This window comes from Miniopterus natalensis, chromosome 10 (assembly GCF_054644295.1).
Source record: "Miniopterus natalensis isolate mMinNat1 chromosome 10, mMinNat1.hap1, whole genome shotgun sequence".
NCBI classification, from domain to species: Eukaryota; Metazoa; Chordata; class Mammalia; order Chiroptera; family Miniopteridae; genus Miniopterus; species Miniopterus natalensis.
Genome location: NC_142090.1, coordinates 3,624,369 through 3,642,085, shown reverse-complemented (window position 1 = coordinate 3,642,085; position 17,717 = coordinate 3,624,369). Strand labels below are relative to the sequence as shown.

The window sequence follows — 17,717 nt, the reverse complement described above, 5'->3', positions numbered from 1 at the left end:
TAAAATTTGCACTAAGGTCATATAGCAAATGAGGAAATGTTACTTATTTTTTAAATGTAGTAAATCTCAGTAAGTAGAGTGATAGTCTGTGCGGTACTTGAGCCAGCCTTCCTCTTCCCCCTTACTGACATTCTGCTCAGCATGAAGGTAACTCCATTCTGGGCAGGTGTGGTGAAATGAATGGGATCCCTCTCCCTACAGTTACCCATCAAGGGTCTGCTACCTTGCCAGTAGGAGCAGGCTGGCAGCATTTCTCATGCCTTCCAACTCTGAGTTGCAAGACTAAACTGGTGAATGCAGCCAGCTTCACCCTCCTGCTTCTCTATTCATAGTGCAGAGGCTCAATCGCAGGTACCACAGGCTCAGGATCCAGGGAGACCAGCTGCCCACACGCCAGCTCCCTCATATGATGAAGGGTCCATAGTGGGAGAGGCAGGTTGAGAAGACCAGAGGATACCATCCCCTGCTCAGAGCATAGAGCTGTGGCTCAGACATTTTGTTCAGGGAGAAAAGAAGTCCATAATTACAGAGAAACCCAAAGCTCTCCTCAAAGGAAATGACTTTATTTGAAGCAAAGTGTGGGAAGTTCAAAGCGTTTTTTTTTAAAACACTGATGATTTTAATGATAAGTAATTTAGAGGAGACTGATCATCCTACAAGAGACTTTCCAGAGAAATCACAGGCAGAAAATTTACCAGGGAGAATCAGGAAAGTAGACAGGTACAAATGGTCCTTCTGGATTCAGAGAAAATGTGAAAGACTGACCACAAAAACCACCCCTTAAAAGGAAAACCCAATTGAATTATATCAAACTGTGGAGTCAATTATGCACAAAGGCATTGTCAAAGAAAACAAAAAAAAAAAACAACAAAATAAACTGAAGAACAAAATAGATCCAGTGACTGGTGAATCTCTGAGGAAAGGCAAGGGTGGGTGGAGAGAGATTAACCAAAAATTTATAAGGGTATATGCATAATTCATGGACACAGACAATAGTGTGGTGAAGGCCTGGGATTGGAGGGTGAGTGTGAGGTAGGAGTCAATGGGGGGGGGGGGAGGAGGGGACATCTGTAATACTTTCAACAATAGATACACTTTTAAATAAGTAAATTAATTAATTAAAACGAGAACAATCAGCTAGTAATTACTAGCCCTAACAGCTGGGTGTAATACCAATAGAGACACACAGATTAACAAAGAGATTAAGGAAAGAGACAATCAAACAGAGCACTGCTAAAACAATTGTCATCTAGGGGACATCTCAAGGTTACACCCTCTGAAAACAATATCAGAGTTTTCCAAATGCAAGGGAAATAAAGTTCACCAGAAGAGTCCAGCTAAGTTTTTAAAGGAACATGTAAGCAACAGCAAATTGAGCTGTAGAAATACAGAAGGTAGGTCAATATCCTGATTTCCTACACTATATTATCTAAAATGCCTATATATATATACAAAGAAATACACAGAAACAGGGAGGTGTAACCCATGAAGAAAAGCAGAATGTGGACTTAGTGCTTCAGAATCACAGGTGGGCAGGGGTCCTTATGTTCTAAAAGTACAGATATGTGAACCAAAATCTTTAAGAAACATACATTTTACAGGATCCCCTAGATAATTCCCAAAGACAGGAGGTTCAGGAAACCCTGGACTCAGTGAATAGACTCAGACCCTTGGAAGACTAGGGGTGGGGATTGAACCTGCAACCCACCTATGTGTCCTTGAGCAGGAATCAAATCTGTGACCCTTCTGTGCACAGGCCAATGCTCTAACCACTGAGAACACCAGGGAGGGTTAAAGACAAGAACTTCTGAACAATATAAACACCAATTGATGTAAAATTTGAAAAAATTGCAAATATTATTCTTTAGAGCTACACGAGAAGTGTGATATATGACACTGCCCAAATAGTATTGTAGGTCTTAAAGAATTCCCAAAGCTATGAAGAAATGTTATGAACTCAGTGGGGAAATTCAAATTGGTGGTACAGATATTTTTCAATCTTTTGAACATGTCAGATAATGGAAGCATCTGCTTAATACTCCAGTCTCACTCTGTCTGCCCCAGAATTACTGGACCAAGCCTCCTCCACTCCTGGATCGTGCTTCTATTTGTCTAGATTGTCTCCAGAAACATTTCATCGACCTCCACTGATACACAGCATTTGATTCAAAAATTGAAGTCACTTTAGGTATGACAAGTCAGATAACGAGGCACGACTGTTGTCTGTTTGCAAGAGCTGTCAGACACCGGTATTCCTCTGTTGCGTATGTTTCTAATCTCGTAGGAGGGCCCTTCATTGGGGGACCCTAACCTAGGCCTGATACAGGGCAGTAAGGAGCTAGGAAAATTCCAGGGTAGGAGGCATAGGGAACTGAGATAGGGAAGTTGAAACAATGCCAAACAAAGTGGGCAATTGGCAGCCAGCTTTTCAATAACAAGCCTTATCTTCCCAGCCAAGGACACTTGAGAGCAAATGGTTAAAAGCCTCCCTAACAAGAGAATGAAGAAAAGGAAGGGAGAAGGGGAAAGTGGGAAAAGGGCAGTTTTACTCCCTAAGCAGAGAAGCCAGCAGTCTGGGGGCTTGGCAAGATAAAATTGCCAGGTGCTTCTCATGAGTCCTGGGAAGGCCACAGCAAAGTCAAAAAGGACCTTGAGAACGAATGTATACCAGAATATTCAGCAGAGGGGTTCTGAAACCTAGAGGCAGGAGGGAGTATAAGGCCTCAGACCCCCACCCAACTCACCCTTCAGTCTAGCTGAGAGCCCCTCTGTGCTTCATAAGCCACATGTATAGATTTATCCACCTTACCTCTAGAATAATGGTGCTTGCTTTAATAAAATTGGTTTCACGACAGCGCAATCATCTGGAGTTTTCTCATTGAAATTTATTTATATGAGAACACAAGAATCAATGGTGGGAACAACCTTGTCCATCCAACTTGGGGGGCTGTCCAATGACACCTCTCTGGTGTCTGTGAGAGGTGCCTCCAACAGACCTATTCGAAATGGAAGCTAGGATGTCTCCAGGCCCTTCCCTGTGATGCTGAGAACACAGCGGGACAATCCACGGAGCCCTGTTTACAAGAGAGGACTCAGCCAGCTGAATAGTCCCTGTGAGAATTCACTGGTGCCTGACCTTCCTAGGGAAACGTTTCCATCTCATCCAAGGCAGCAGTGGGACTTACACCTAAGATGCGGGGCATGCCCGGGACAGAGTATTAACTTACTGTCTTGTACTTTCATGACCTGTGGTCCAAGTGGACTAACACATGCTGTCATCAGAGTGGGTGCCAGGGGCTCCTCCCTGCTCACCGCTTTCTTTCAGATTCCCAGGGTGCATGAGGCCCTCACTAAATATCTGTCACCCTACCGTTTGGAGATTTGCAGAAACTGGGCTCAAGGGACATTGCCACAGCATGGAGAGTCCCAAATCTCTCTTGCTCTTTGAGGGAACTTTCTGAGATCACTTCCTCAAGCTTCCCTCTACATTCTCAATCATGTGCCGCAGTCCTGTCTATTTTTCCCCAAATTCCTATAAACTTGAAATTCAGTTCTTTAGCTGGTTTCCACAGTAACAACATGTAGGAAGCGTTGTGTAGCCTTTAGCTTCTATACTGGAGATTTTGAAAGTCACAAGGAGGGTCCCACAGGCAGCCCTGGGCATTACTGCACCAAGCTGACTGGTGTCGTTCTGGAAAGAGGGAGAGCTTAACCCCCAACCCTGGAGGGAGAAGCTCTGGGTAATACTTCATAAATTACCCTCTTCTCACAAGAGGAAAGGGTGGTCTGTTTCAGGATGTGGGACCACTACCTGCTATTCTATTTACTTTTTGCAAAAAGGAAACAGACTGCCTTCTCTCCCTCTTGGCCAGTGGTGGCCACATCAGAGCTGCATTTTGGTTCCTTGTTTCATTCTCTGGGCAGACCACTGAGTTCTCTGTCAGGTGGGTCTCGCTGAGTCTGACTTGTTTGGTGTCATCTTCTCAGACTGTGACTCTTTGGTCGTCAGGTGGCCCCAGATGTGCAACTGGCTCCCTTCCATCCAGAGAGAAGAATGAAGTCCCCTAACTTTGGCCTCTGGTCCCTGCTATTGTATTTACTCATCTTGTGAACAACCTCACCATTCTTTTAACATTATTTCTGTAAGTGATGACCTGTTAACTAATGTGTGGCTGCAATTAGATAGCCTGTTTGCTCTAGAGTTCTATAAACTAACTTAAAATGCAGTCGACTCTGACCTTCAGACATTCTGGATCTGGGTTTATTGCTGACCCAGCTGCCCAGAGTTTCTGATATTGGAGACTCTCCCTACGAGTCCTCTCAGGGTATCAGCAGACTATAAACACTTTATTGGAAGAAGGAAACGGTCACTGGGGGAGTTGATAAACTCCAAGCCTGGGAAAGTCAAACAGGTGTACATTCTAGGACACCTCTGTCTCCTCCATTTGGGCTTTGTGCCATTTGGACCTTGTAAAGGCCATTCCTGGTAATCTGTTGGCATGAGATAAGTTCAAATACCAGAGGGTTGGTTTGAGAGGCCTTGTTTGTTTGAACTTAATCTTTGTTTTGGAGTTTGTTTCTGTTTTAAAATGAGCGGTTCAGGCCTGGCCAGTTTTGGCTCAGTGTTTAGAGCATCGGCCTGTGGGCCGAAGTTGTCCCAGGTTTGGTTCCAGGCAAGGGCATGATCCTCAGTTGCAGGCTTGATCCCAGGCCCTAGCTGGGGAGGGTGTGGGAGGCAACTGAAAGATGTGTCTCTCTCACATCAATGTTTCTCTTCCTCTATCTCTCTCTCCCTCTCTCCCTCCACTCTCTCTGACGAGCAATGGAAAAAACATCCTCATGTGAGGATTTGAAAAATAAATAAAATATAATAAAATATAATATAAAATAACATAAAATAAAATAAATTAAAAAATAAAATGGGTGGCTCAGTCTCAGGTCTACCAGAGAATCCTTTAGGCCATAGTTTAGCTGACCCGTTGACTTCTATCTATAAGCCAATAACTGATTAGAAATGTTTTGCCAAAGGCCTGGTAATTGGGATGAGATCTCTTAAGTGGAAGGTTTCCCGTTGTTACATAATAAGGATTCTATTCAGAAAAGATCTAAGTGGATGGTTCAAAGAGGCAAAAAAGTTCTCACTCCTCTCCCAGACAGTAAAACTCAGGAAGAAGGAAAACACAATGAAGTGAGTCTTTTAAACACCCTAAATCTTCCTCCTGGAGGCCTGGGAGCTGCTGAAGTCCTGGGAGTAATGGGGGAACTGATGCAGGCTGTGGGAGCAGCAGGGGCGACTGCCCCTCCTCAGTGTGCAGGAGAAGCTGGCCGTCAGCCGTCCACCCTTCTGACCTTACACTTTCTATTACAACGAGTTTTGCAGTTTTGCACACCTTTCAAATGTCATTAACTGTGAGAAGATTTTACTTGAATACCAAATACATATAATGTTTATATTTAAAAGGGCCTGATTTGTGTTCAAGAGGAAATCAGGGTTGTAGTAAATTTCAACACTGCACAAATAATAAAGCATTCACTCTTTCAATAGAAATTGTCCCACATAATGCTTTTAATAATTTGCTATTGAAAGAATAGATGTTTTTCTTTTTAATGTGCAGAGTGAATTATTTCTTCATAGTACTAGAGTTAGGACTAGGGCTTCTTTATCGCTTCTTAAATATCATATATTTGATATGCCCAGGCTGCATACAATTTTAAGCAGAGTAAAACTACCATTGTAAAGCTGTGAAAATACTATTAGTAAGAACTTGTTCCCCCAGAAATTTGGTGTCTTTCAAATAATACATTGACCTTAAAACATTTGAATATCCAGCCAATTTATTCCTTAATGAGGTAAATTCTCATTTTCAATAACTTACTGGTGCTGAAATGGCTCACTAGCTGTGGTCTGACCCAGTTAATTTACAAATACAGATTACATAGCACCTATTAAAGCTGCATTTAGAGAGTCTATGGTACATTGACTAGGCAGAACTCATCTAAAATATTCTCAGAAATATCATATATTTGATATTTCTATATATTTTCTATACCTCATCAGTTTCATTCAACAAATAAAGTTTTAAATTTTTACAAAGCTACTAGGATTTACACATTTCTATTTAAACATTGACATATAGAGAATTGATTGACTGCTCATAATTGAATTGGTAAGGTTAGAAACAACTGTTCCTAAGATCTCACCATGAAATAATCAGGCTCAATAAAAATTGATTATGGAACGGAATGAACTGAGTATAATTATAATTTTTACGACTTTGTTCAAAATATTACTGATTTTTAAATCTTTTTGTTCCTTTCCAGATGTAAGGAAACTTGATTTTTAGAGCAATTTGGTGGATTATACCTTGATAAGTAATATCAAAGAATTTGTGTTCTTCTCCCTACTTGATTCCTCCAGAATTTGAAAACTCTTATTGCGTGACTATTATTACTTTCTTAACAACATGTCTGTTTGCATGAATCCAATAAGAATCTGTTCTCTTTATAACAGGTCATGAGTGGAAACTTTTTATTAACTGAGCCTTTGACTGCAATGTCATATATGAGAGAGACATGCCTAGACTCTGAATGTCACCAGAAAGCTTTAAAGAATTAAGATTTGGGGTGGAACGGGTCGTTGGGGAGAAAAAGGGACATCTGTTACATTTTAAACAACAACAACAACAACATTAAGATTGACTATGGAAGCTGATAAAACCCCTTGGAAAAACCGCCTGGTACCTTGATTATTTACATGGTCCATGGCAGTCTTTCCAGGTCAGAACGAAGGTTGCTTTCCTGGGAGATGGCAAAGAAAGAACCTCAAGACATTTTTGGGTAGGGAACCTCAATAACTTTAGAAATTTATCATTTTTATGAGTATTCCAGGAAAATTCTGACGACAACTATGTGGCTTGGCTTCTTTGTCCTGAGAGGCTTGGGTCAATTTCTGGGTTCACTGTTTGTTCCATTGATCAATATGCCTGTTCTTGTGCCAGTGGTCGGCTGTGTTGATTACAGTGGCTTTGTAGTATAACTTGATATGTGATATTGTGATCCCTCTAAATTTGCTTTTCTTTCTCAAGATTGCTGAAGCTATTCGAGATCTTTTTTGGTTCCATATAAATTTTTGGAGTATTAGTTCTAGATCTGTGAAATATGCCATTGGTATTTTAATAGGGATTGCATTGAATTTATAGATTGCTTTGGGTAGTATGGACATTTTAATGAGGATAATTCTTCCAATCCATAAACACGGTATTTTCTTCCACTTGTTTATATCCTCCTCTGTCTCTTTTTCATCATTCTGTAATTTTCCTAGTAGAGGTCTTTTACCTCCTTGGATGTTTATTCCTAAGTATCTTAGTTTTTTTGTTGCAATGGTAAATGGGATTGTTTTTTAGTTTCTCTTTCTGAGAGTTCATTATTGGTGCATAAAAATGCCACTAATTTCCGGATGTTCATTTCCTATCCTGCTACCTTGCCAAATTCATTTATTAAATCTAGTAGTCCTTTGGTGGAGTCTTTACGGTTCTCCATATAAAATATCATGTCCACTATGAATAATGACAGTTTTCCTTCCTACTTTCCAATTTGGTTGCCTTTTATGTTTTCTTCTTGTCTGATCGCTGTGGCAAGGACTTCCAGTACTATGTTGAATAAGAGTAGTGAAAGAGGATACCCCTGTCTTGTTCCTGTTCTTAGGTGAAATTGTTTTATTTTTGCCCATTGATTATGATGTTGGATGTAGGTTTGTCATATATGTCCTTTATTATGTTTAGGTATGATGCCTCTATTCCCACTTTACTGAGAGTTTTTATCAAAAATGGGTGTTGGATTTTGTCAAATGCTTCTTCTGCATCTGTTGATATGATCATGTGATTTTTGATTTTCAATTTGTTTATGTGATGTATCACGTTTACTGATTTGTGAATATTATACCAGCCTTACATCCCTGGAATAAATCCCACTTGGTCATGGCGTATGATCATTTTAATATATTGCCAGATCTGGGTTTTTAAAATATTTTATTGATTTTTTTTTTTTAGAGGGAGGAAGGGAGAGAGAGAAGCAACAATTTGTTGTTCTCCATGTTCATGCATTCATTGGTTGATAGTTGTCTGTCTCCTGACCAGGAATCAAACCCATAACCTTTGTAGTGCTCGAATCCACTGAGCTCCCAGGAGAGGGCTCCATATGGTTTTGGTCAAACTAGCTAAATATTTATCAATTTGTTGATATTTTCAGTGAACTAATTTTGGTTTGGTTAGTATCTTATATTTTTTCTATTTCTAGTTTATTGATTTCCACCTACTCTTTATTGTATTCTTCTTGTGATTGCTGTAGGTTTAGTTTGCTGCCTTAATCACTGCCTTAATGTGGAACATTAGGTTATTGGATTGAGGTCAACAGCAATACTGTCATAGCAGAGGACATTAACAACCCACTGACTTTACTGGATAGATCTTCCAGACCAAAATCAACAAGGAAACAGTGATTCTAAATGACACACAAGATCAGATGGATTTAACTGACATTTACAGAATATTTCACCCCAAAGTTGCACCATATGCATTCTCCTCAAGTGCACATGGGACATTCTCAAAGATAGACCACATGTTAGGACACAAAACAAGTCTCTACAAGTTCAGGAAGAGTGAGTGAAATCCATATCAAACATCTTCTTGGGCATTGAGACCATGGACTACTAGGCAGCTGTAAAAATGAAGGATCCCTTACCCTTTGAGACAGCATGGTGGGACCCAGAGAATATTATGCTAAGGGAAATAAACCAGTCAGAGAAAGACAAGTATCACATGATCTTGCTCACATGTGGAATCTAATGAATAAAAATACACCAATAAATAAATTAGATCCAGAGACACAGAAGCAAGAAAAAGACTGAAGAATCTAAGAGGGAAGGCAGGGGTGCGTGGGAGGGTGGGGAGAAATTAACCTAAGAACAGACAATAGTGTGATGAAGGCCTGGGGGGAGGTGTACGCCTGGGGGGGGGGGGGGGAACGACAGGAATCAACGAGGAGGAAAAGGGAACATTTTATTACTTTCAACACTGAAGATAAATTTTTTAAAAAACAACAACAATGAGGCTGCTCAGCTGTTTATTCACCAGTGAAGCTTTGAAAATGTCATTGTTTGAATTTGAAAGATGCCACCGTCCATGAGCACCAGTCCCAACAGAGAGAAGAGTTTATTTCGTTTGGCTCAGGTCAGGGTCAAAGTGCTCAGTGTTGTGCCTGCTCAGGAACTGCTGAGGGTTTGGAGACACAGGAAACTCCTCCACTTCATCCTCAGGCCAGCACCAGCCTAGGAAGGATCTGAACTAAACCCTGAGCATAGTTCAGTGTGATATCCATGGTGAGGTTTCTTCTTGGCCCAGCCTTCTCCTCTCAGTCCTCTGAACACTTCAGCAGGTACAAGTAAGGGGATGTGGGCCCTGTAACCCAGCCTTTCTGGCCTGTGCTGTGACCACAACTTTAAGTGATGAGTAAGCTGGGTGTGAGGCAGGAGAGCACTGTGGCTGAGGGAGGAGCCATACTTTCCTACGAACAACTGAATTGTAACCCTGTACAATAAGTAACCCTGTAACTCATTCCTTGGAAATGGAGGGGACTATGAAGAACAAAACAGTTTAACGGTCCTGTGATATGCTGAGATACACATGGGAGTTGTATCTTAGTTCCTTGTTAAGGATGTATTTACAGAATTTGCCAGTTATAACAAAGCAGTTAAGAACATATCTTTATGGGGGGATTGGAATGAAGCAAGAGATTTCTAACTAAAACCAAAAGGGAAAAACAGCAGAAGCTGTACAAACCAAACTGAAAATCCCAGAAAGAGGGCAACTGACTGAAAAGACCAGATGGACCCAACAGCCTCTGAATTCTTTCCTGGTTCCTGTCCTAAGCAGCCTCTTCTTCTGTCTCTGGCGTCATGAAATAGCTGGAATTCAGGGGTTTTCTAAGCAGCTGTGTGGGGTTTTAGAAGGGGGATAAGATACTTTGGAAAAGGAGTCAGGAAGGGAGCATGGACTAATCCAATTTCTCAATCTATTGAACCAAAATGTATAATTAAAAAACTCAGTGTTTTACAGTGATGCAACAGACAACTAGAACATCTTGTCCATCGTGAGAGCTTTGACAGCCTGCGCCACTTACTTGAATACAATTTCCAAAGCCTGTTGGATGCATCCACTGGTGAATCTAGGATAAGCTGCCTCTGCCTGGGCCTGGCCTGGGAGAAGGTGGGAAAGCTGGGAGGGAAAGTTGCATCTACTCCCCAGGTGCATGTTTACTTGTCAGGTCATGCAGATTTTCAACCTTGCAGGAACCATAGGAAAAAAAAAAAAAACAGGCTGTGTGTTCACTTGAAGTCTTTTACAGGCCTTTTCTTCTTCCTTTTACTTTGGCTCCCAATGGTCTAGACCCCTTTGGCTTTGTACCTAAGTCCTAATTTCTGAAGGAGTAACTTCAGAGCTTCCTGAAATACTAGACTCAAAACTCATATTGTACAATGACCAGGGAGCACCTGAAGATCCACCAAGTCACATGCCAGACTTCCTTCTTCCAGAATCACCCCACAGGCTCCCACTGCACCCTGGAAATTGACAGGCACAGTGCCTCACTCTCTGGGCAAGATTCAGGTCATTTAATAAGGGCCTTGTGGATCCACCAATATAAGCCAAAATACTGAATATAGTTTTGGAAATTTGGGTGTGAGATTGGGTACATGGAGGAAAGGGTTTCAACTTGGCAAAACGGAGGCCCCCACAAAATAAGGGACAATATTGCTATCTCATGAAGGCAATGTTTCTCCTCTGGCTCTTCCCAATCTCAGCTTCCTGGTTTAATGGGTCCAGAGGGCACACTTTATCCTCACAGTTAAAAGCACCAGCTCTAAGGTCTTCTTGGAGAGATCTTGAGAACTCACCAACTGGTCCAAAAGAAGGTGAGTATGGCTGAGAATCGGCCCCAGTTAGTAAAGCTGTGATGGCGGGAGGTCCAGGGGGTGCAGGGTGTGGGTTATGGTCTGAGTAGGGACCAGGGACTGTGCCAGCAGCACAGTGCCAGGTGGGGAGGGTGCTGTCGGAGGCTAGTATGGAGGATAGTCGAGGGAGTCAGGAGTGTTATTAGCACAATGCCACACGTCTCCTATTTGCAGGACACGTGTACTGACTGGTGCCCCTTCATGCACTTGCTGTTGGGACAGACATTGAGAACTGCCTGATGAGCCTTCCTTTTCCCTGGAGTGGAAGTTAGTATCCCCAAGGCAGGTGTTAGAGCTGGTTTGTTGGTTGTTTTTAAAAAATATATCTTTATTGATTTCAGAGAGAGGAAAGGAGAGGGAGAGAGAGAGAGACAGAAACATCAATGATGAGAGAGTTATTGATCGAGCCCGCAACCAGGCATGTGCCCTGACCGGGAATCGAACCTCAACCTCTTGGATCCTAGGCTGATGCTCAACCACTGAACCACGCCCGGCCGGGCTGTTAGAGACCACACGGGTGGTTTAGAGACCACCCACTCTAACTCCCTCCTTTTACTGAAATAGAAGCATGATCCCAGGGAGTGTGGGGACTCCAGGGGTTGCCCATGTCCCTAAGGGCAGAGGAAACCTAGGCTGCAGTTTGCTGAATCCTTTCCATTGTTCAGCAGAGACGAGATGTGTCCCCAGTAAAGTGACACATGAGGTGAGGAGGGTGCTGTGGGGAGAGGGTGGGCTGCTCTGCAGGAACAGTGTATGTGAAACCCTCCTGCTAGCTTCCCTAGTCACAGGCTCCCTGCCAGTTCTCTGTCTGCAAGGAGTGTGGCCCCTCTTCCCTGCCCTGTGTTGATGCAGCTGTGATGTGATGGGAGTTTAGAGTCATGGGCCTGAGAGGAAACCGAGAAGAGGCCATGGTGTGCAGCGTTAGGAGGGAAGGCGTAGGTCAGACAGACTTAGAATTGGATCCCTGCTCCGTCCAGAACCTGTTAGCACTGTGACCCTGGGCAAATGATGCAGCCTTTTCCAGCCACATCAATGTCCTTGTTTAAAAAGTTAGAAAAATAAAATTAACTTTGTTCCCGGGAATTTTGGAGTAAATGAGATCATGTACATAATATTTATTAGGGTGTTTATTATACAGTGTTCAGTGGTGGTGATAACGTGTGCACGTTAAATTTTATTATGGGAAATTTTTAACTTATTCATAGATAAAGGGAATAGTACAAGGAACTTCCATGTACCTTGACCAGCTTCAAACATTATCAATGGATGTCAATCTTGTTTCACCACTCGCCACCCACCCACATTATTTTGAAGCAAATCTCAAATATTATTTCAGTTCATCAATATGTATTTAAAACCTTTTTAAAAATATTGATAATCAGACTTCAATAAGCAAGTCGAATTTTTAAAAATTACCAGTTGCATTCAGGTTTCCCTGATTGTCTCATAGTTTAAAAATTGCTGCCAGGCCGGGCTTGGCTCAGCGGTTGAGCGTCGACCTAGGATCCAGGTGATTGGGGTTCGGTTCCCGGTCAGGGCACATGCCCGGGCTGCAGGCTCTATCCCCAGGCGGGGGCGTGCAGGAGGCAGCCGATCAATGACTCTCTCATCATTGATGTTTCTAGCTCTCTCTCTCCTTCTCTCTTCCTCTCTCTGAAATCAATAAAGACATATTTTTAAAAATATTTCTTGGAGTCAGATCCAAATATGACTCAATAGTCACAATTGTTTGATTTCTCTTACATTTAACTTAATATGTAGGTTTCCAAGCTTCCCTGTTTCTCTCTGGGAAATTTCTCTATGTGACAAAGACGAAGTCTTCTGTCTACGGAACTGGATCGGCTCTTCTAGTTCCAGGGTTGTGTGTGAAGTTATATTTAAGGAGAGGCTTCATCCTACTCAGCTTTTACTAATTTTTGGTGGGAACACTTCATAGATGCCGCTGTCACCTTCCATGAGAAGGCACAGAGTATGTGGTTGTCTCTCTTTCTGTGTCATTAATCAACATTGATGATTGCCTTCATTTCATTAAGGGTCACAAATGATAATACTCAAATTCTGTGATTCTTTCACGTAGTAGTAGGTGGAATAGTCATGTTAAAAGGAAGTTCCCCTCAAACATCCTCTCGTTTCCACAAGGTGCAGTTGTATAAGAAAGACGAGTACTCGATTCTTTCCCTGTGTCAGTGTTCAGAACAAGGAGATGCCCTTCTCTCAGACTCCGAGGGAGCAACTGACTACTTTGAAGAAGATGGCATTGCTATGTGCTCATGGTTTTCAACCTATTTGATACGTTTTGCGTCATTGGCATTGTTATCGATGGTCAGATTATTTCATCTTTGTCCAGTTGGATTTTCTTGAAGTTGGCTCTTAAGACTTTCTGATAAGGTCCTAGTGACTTTTGAGGGCATCCTGGCTTTGTAGTTGACAAGAGAGTGTAGACTCCACTCAAACATTTCGTGCCTAGACCTAGAATCAGTACTTTCTCCTTTGAGCCATATTTTTTTGGTGGGAAATGGTACTTGAAGACCACACTGCTGGCACTAAGGGTCCTCATTGTCACTGGGCCCATCATTTTCTCTATGCGTTTTCAACGGACTTCAAAGCCACACACACACACACACACACACACACACACACTCACAACTATGAATAGAATTTCTGAAGACAATTTAAGATTTTTTTTCAGGTTTTGGATTTAGTTGTTTTTTGGTTTTAAGTTATATCCCACTGGAGATGGACAATGAACTTACTGCATTTTCAAGGCTCTTGGACGAATTCTTTATGTGGTTCATCCACCACACAAAATACAATTAGATTTGTTTCATTTCATTTTGATTCTAGTATCTTAAAACATAACTTTTGTTGTATAATTATGTAAACTACCAACATGGTTTCAAGATCAAATTTATGAAATCGAAGTGTATACAAGATGTACAGTTTCCCGCTTATGTCCCTGGCCCTTCCATCCTGCTTCTCCCATCCCCATACAAGTACCTTATTGTCGGTTTAGTTGCAGAGTATCCTGCTATTGCCTTTTCATATATATGAAATATATGTTGATTATATTTTATACATGTAGTTAATGTTCCTTCCTCCGAGAGAAATGGTAGGTAACCTCTACATGTTTTTACACCTGATGACGTATCCTGGAGATCTCTCCACACCGGTCTAGACAGACACATCTCATCCCTTTTCACAGCTGGACAGCACTTCACTGTGTGACTATACCTTAGTTTATCCAACCAGTCCCTGCTGATGGCCATTTGATAGTTTTTTGGTCCTTTGTTATTAAAATAATGATGCAATAAGTAGCATTATGTGTATTTTTTTGGTCAGTGTACTATAGGGATAAATCCTAAGATTTTGTATTGACAATTAAGGGGAAAATCTGTATGTACTTTTGCAGGAAGTGCTGACTTCTCTGTAGGGTGTGGACTGGTTTTCCTTCTCAGCTCCCCCCACCCCTTTACCAACAGATTCTGCCAGCGAACGTTTGCCCTTTTACCAATTTATTTTATTAATTGTTTTTTTGTGTTTTGATTTTTTCTCTATTAAGGGTGTATGTTAATGTATTTTCATATATTCAAGGAACATTTAAATTCCCTTTTCTTGGAAGGTTTATTCGCAGCTCTTGCTCCATTTTCTATCGAGTTGTTGATCTTTTGTTTCTGTACATTTTAATTTTCTTTGTATAACAGAAAAATTCACCCCTTTGTTGTAAGTTGGAAAATGTTTTTCCCCCAGCTTGACATTAGTGCTTTAAGTTGAGTGTGGTTTCTTGGTCTTGCGTTAACTGGGAGATTTTTATGTAACCACACTCATTAGTCCTTTTATTCACTCTATTTCAATTCTTCCAAAAGTTTTGCCTACTCCATCGATTTGGAATTTGACTGGCAGGAGGCAATGAATGCAGCTTCACCCTTTTCTATATGGTTATAGTTACCCCAGAGCTGCCTTATTAGTCCGTCTTCCTCCCCATTGATGTGAGATGCTGCCGTCCTGAATGTAACTGTAACACAATGGAATGGAATCTAAATGAACACGGTAGGATTAATTTGGTCTGTTTCTGAAATTTCTGTTTTGTTCCACTGTCCTCTCTCTTCGGCACCAACATCACACTGCTTTAGTCATAGAAACTACGGTGCTTGGCTCCTGGGAGAGCCAGTCCTCCCTCCTTGTTTTCTGTTGTTGTGTTTGGGTTTTTTTGATGGTGCCAAATAACTTTCTCTTTTTTCCATCCATATGAACTTTATAATTCATTATTTTAACTTTATAACGCACTATTTAACTGTATAATGCACTCTTTCTCACCTGCAGGAAAAGAAAAGTGGTGACAAAAATTTCAAATTTATAGTTATATAAAATCATGTGAGAGAAGTATCTATTAATTCCAATTTTATGAAATTCATTAAACATGAGTCAGGATTGAATTCAGTCAAATGTCTTTTCTTCATCTAGGTAATTTTCCTCTTCATCTATTAATGGAATATAACAGCGAATTTTCTCACATTGAACCATCCTAATATTACTGAAATAAATCACATTTTATCATGGTGTATTAATTTTTAGTGTCTAATGGTTTATTTAGGATTTTTGTATTAACATTTCCAAATGAGACACATCTGTAGCTTTAATTATTGGTGAAATCTATGTTAGCTTTACATCAATATTACTTTCGATTGAGCCAAAGAGTTGAAATATTTCCTCTTTTTTATGTGATTGGGGATAGCTCACATAGCATGGAGATGACCAGATCTTTGAAAGTGGAAGTGAGTTCTCCTGGGACAGCACCTGAGCCTTGGACTCTTTTGTGGGAAACTCAGCTTTATTATTTCTTCCATAGTAATTGAACTTGTCATCTCTCTGTCCTCCTGGGTTCAAAATGAGTAACAGTACACTACAAATTTTCAGGGAGCAAATAAGAAAGAAAAGAGAGTTGGGAATGATCCCCACCAGCTAAGTTGACCCTATTCCCCTCTCCTTCCCTTCACGAAGGTCCTGTGAGTACCCGCACCCCAGAGCCTCTTGATAGAACATGGATGGCCTTCAGGACAACACCCTGAGAATTGTTCTGGTGGGAAAAACCGGAAGTGGGAAAAGTGCGACAGCAAACACCATCCTTGGGAGAAAGGAATTTGAATCTAAAATTGCTGCTGGTGCTGTTACCAAGAAATGTCAGGCAGCATCGCGGGAATGGATGGAGAAGAAACTTCTTGTTGTGGACACCCCAGGGCTCTTTGACACCAAGGAGAAACTGCTGACCACCTGTAAGGAAATGAGCCGGTGTGTCATTGCCTCCTGCCCTGGGCCTCATGCCATCATCCTGGTTGTGCGTCTGGGCCGCTACACTGAGGAGGAGCAGAGAACAGTTGAATTCATCAAGGAGATCTTTGGGAAGTCGGCCATGAAGCACATGATCATCTTGTTCACTCGCAAAGATGATTTGGAGGACCAGACACTGGATGAGTATATAGCACAGGCAGAAGCGAAACTACAAGACATCATCAAGGAGTGTGGGGACCGCTACTGTGCCTTCGATAACAGCTCAAGTGCAAGCAAGGCTGTGAAGGAAGCTCAAGTGCAGGAGCTGGTGGAGCTGATAGAGGAAATGCTGCAGAAGAATGGAGGGGCTCACTTCTCTGATGCCATCTACAAGGACACACAGGAAAAGCTGAAACGTCAACTAGAGGAATGGAAGAAAGAACGTGCTGATGAATTACAGAAGGAAATTAAACTAGTAGAAGAGGAATATAATCAGAAAAAAATATCAGAGCAAGAAATGAAGAAAAAGAAAAAATTCCTAAAGGAAAATTACGAGAAAGATGTTAAAAAAAGAAAGGAAGAAATTGAAATCAATATATTTGAAGATCTTGTAAATAAGATTCAGAAGATCCTTGAAAATATCTGGCAAAAGATTTGGAAATGATGTTAGTTCTTTGTTTCTTAACCTACAATGATGTCTTAATGCGATTGATTGTATTTTCCAAAGATGGCTATAGCAGTATCTTCTGTCCCACCAATTGCTCTTGAAATCTTAGCTTGTTTTTCCTTCTGTTGAGTTATGGGATCTGTGTCCCCTACTTGAGATTCTATGGACTTTGGGGCTGCTTTGACAAATAGTGGATGGCTGTGACTTCTAAAGTGAGATAGGGAGAATGCCTCCTTGCTCTCTGGGGTATGTGCCCTTAGATCTTGGCGGCCATGTTGGGAGGAAACCCAAGTTGCCCATCGAGAGACCAGGTGAAGAGGACTGGAAGTCACTGGCCCACTCCCCTGGATGGTCTTTCATTTGCCAACAGAGCTAACTTGCCAGCTGCACAAGTGAGGAAACACGGAAGCAGATTCTCCAGCTGCCAACTGGGCCACCTCAGATCACGCTACAAAGAGCAAAGACGATCCATCCCCACTGTACCTTCCCCCCCACCCCCCAGATTGCATATGCATGAGAAAAATAAATGATTGTTATTGCTTTGAACCACTAGTCTTTGGGATTGTTTGTTATATAGTGATAGCTAACCAGAAGCATCCTCCCAGCTCATTTCCCACCAAACCCACAATGCCAACAAACAGAAGAAGTTACAAAATTGGCATAATCAGGCACTCATACACTACATAGAGAATTCAAATGAGAAACCCTGCCTGCGTCCTGTGTTAGCACCACTGGTGATGTACATTATTTCAGTCCACGTCTCTGAGCACTTTGTTAGTG

General features: G+C 41.6%; 1 protein-coding gene across 1 annotated transcript; it reads left to right on the top strand.

Annotated features, from left to right (window-relative positions):
• Positions 1-16,043: 16,043 nt before the first annotated feature.
• On the top strand, positions 16,044-16,934 carry LOC148092149 (GTPase IMAP family member 7-like). Its single transcript, XM_087821354.1, has one exon. The coding sequence runs from the start codon at positions 16,044-16,046 to the stop codon at positions 16,932-16,934; it is 891 nt and encodes a 296-aa protein (XP_087677480.1).
• Positions 16,935-17,717: the final 783 nt, after the last annotated feature.

Coding starts and splice junctions, on each gene's coding strand:
- LOC148092149 (XM_087821354.1), top strand. CDS start 16,044: ATGGATGGCCTTCAGGACAACACCCTGAGAATTGTTCTGGTGGGAAAA.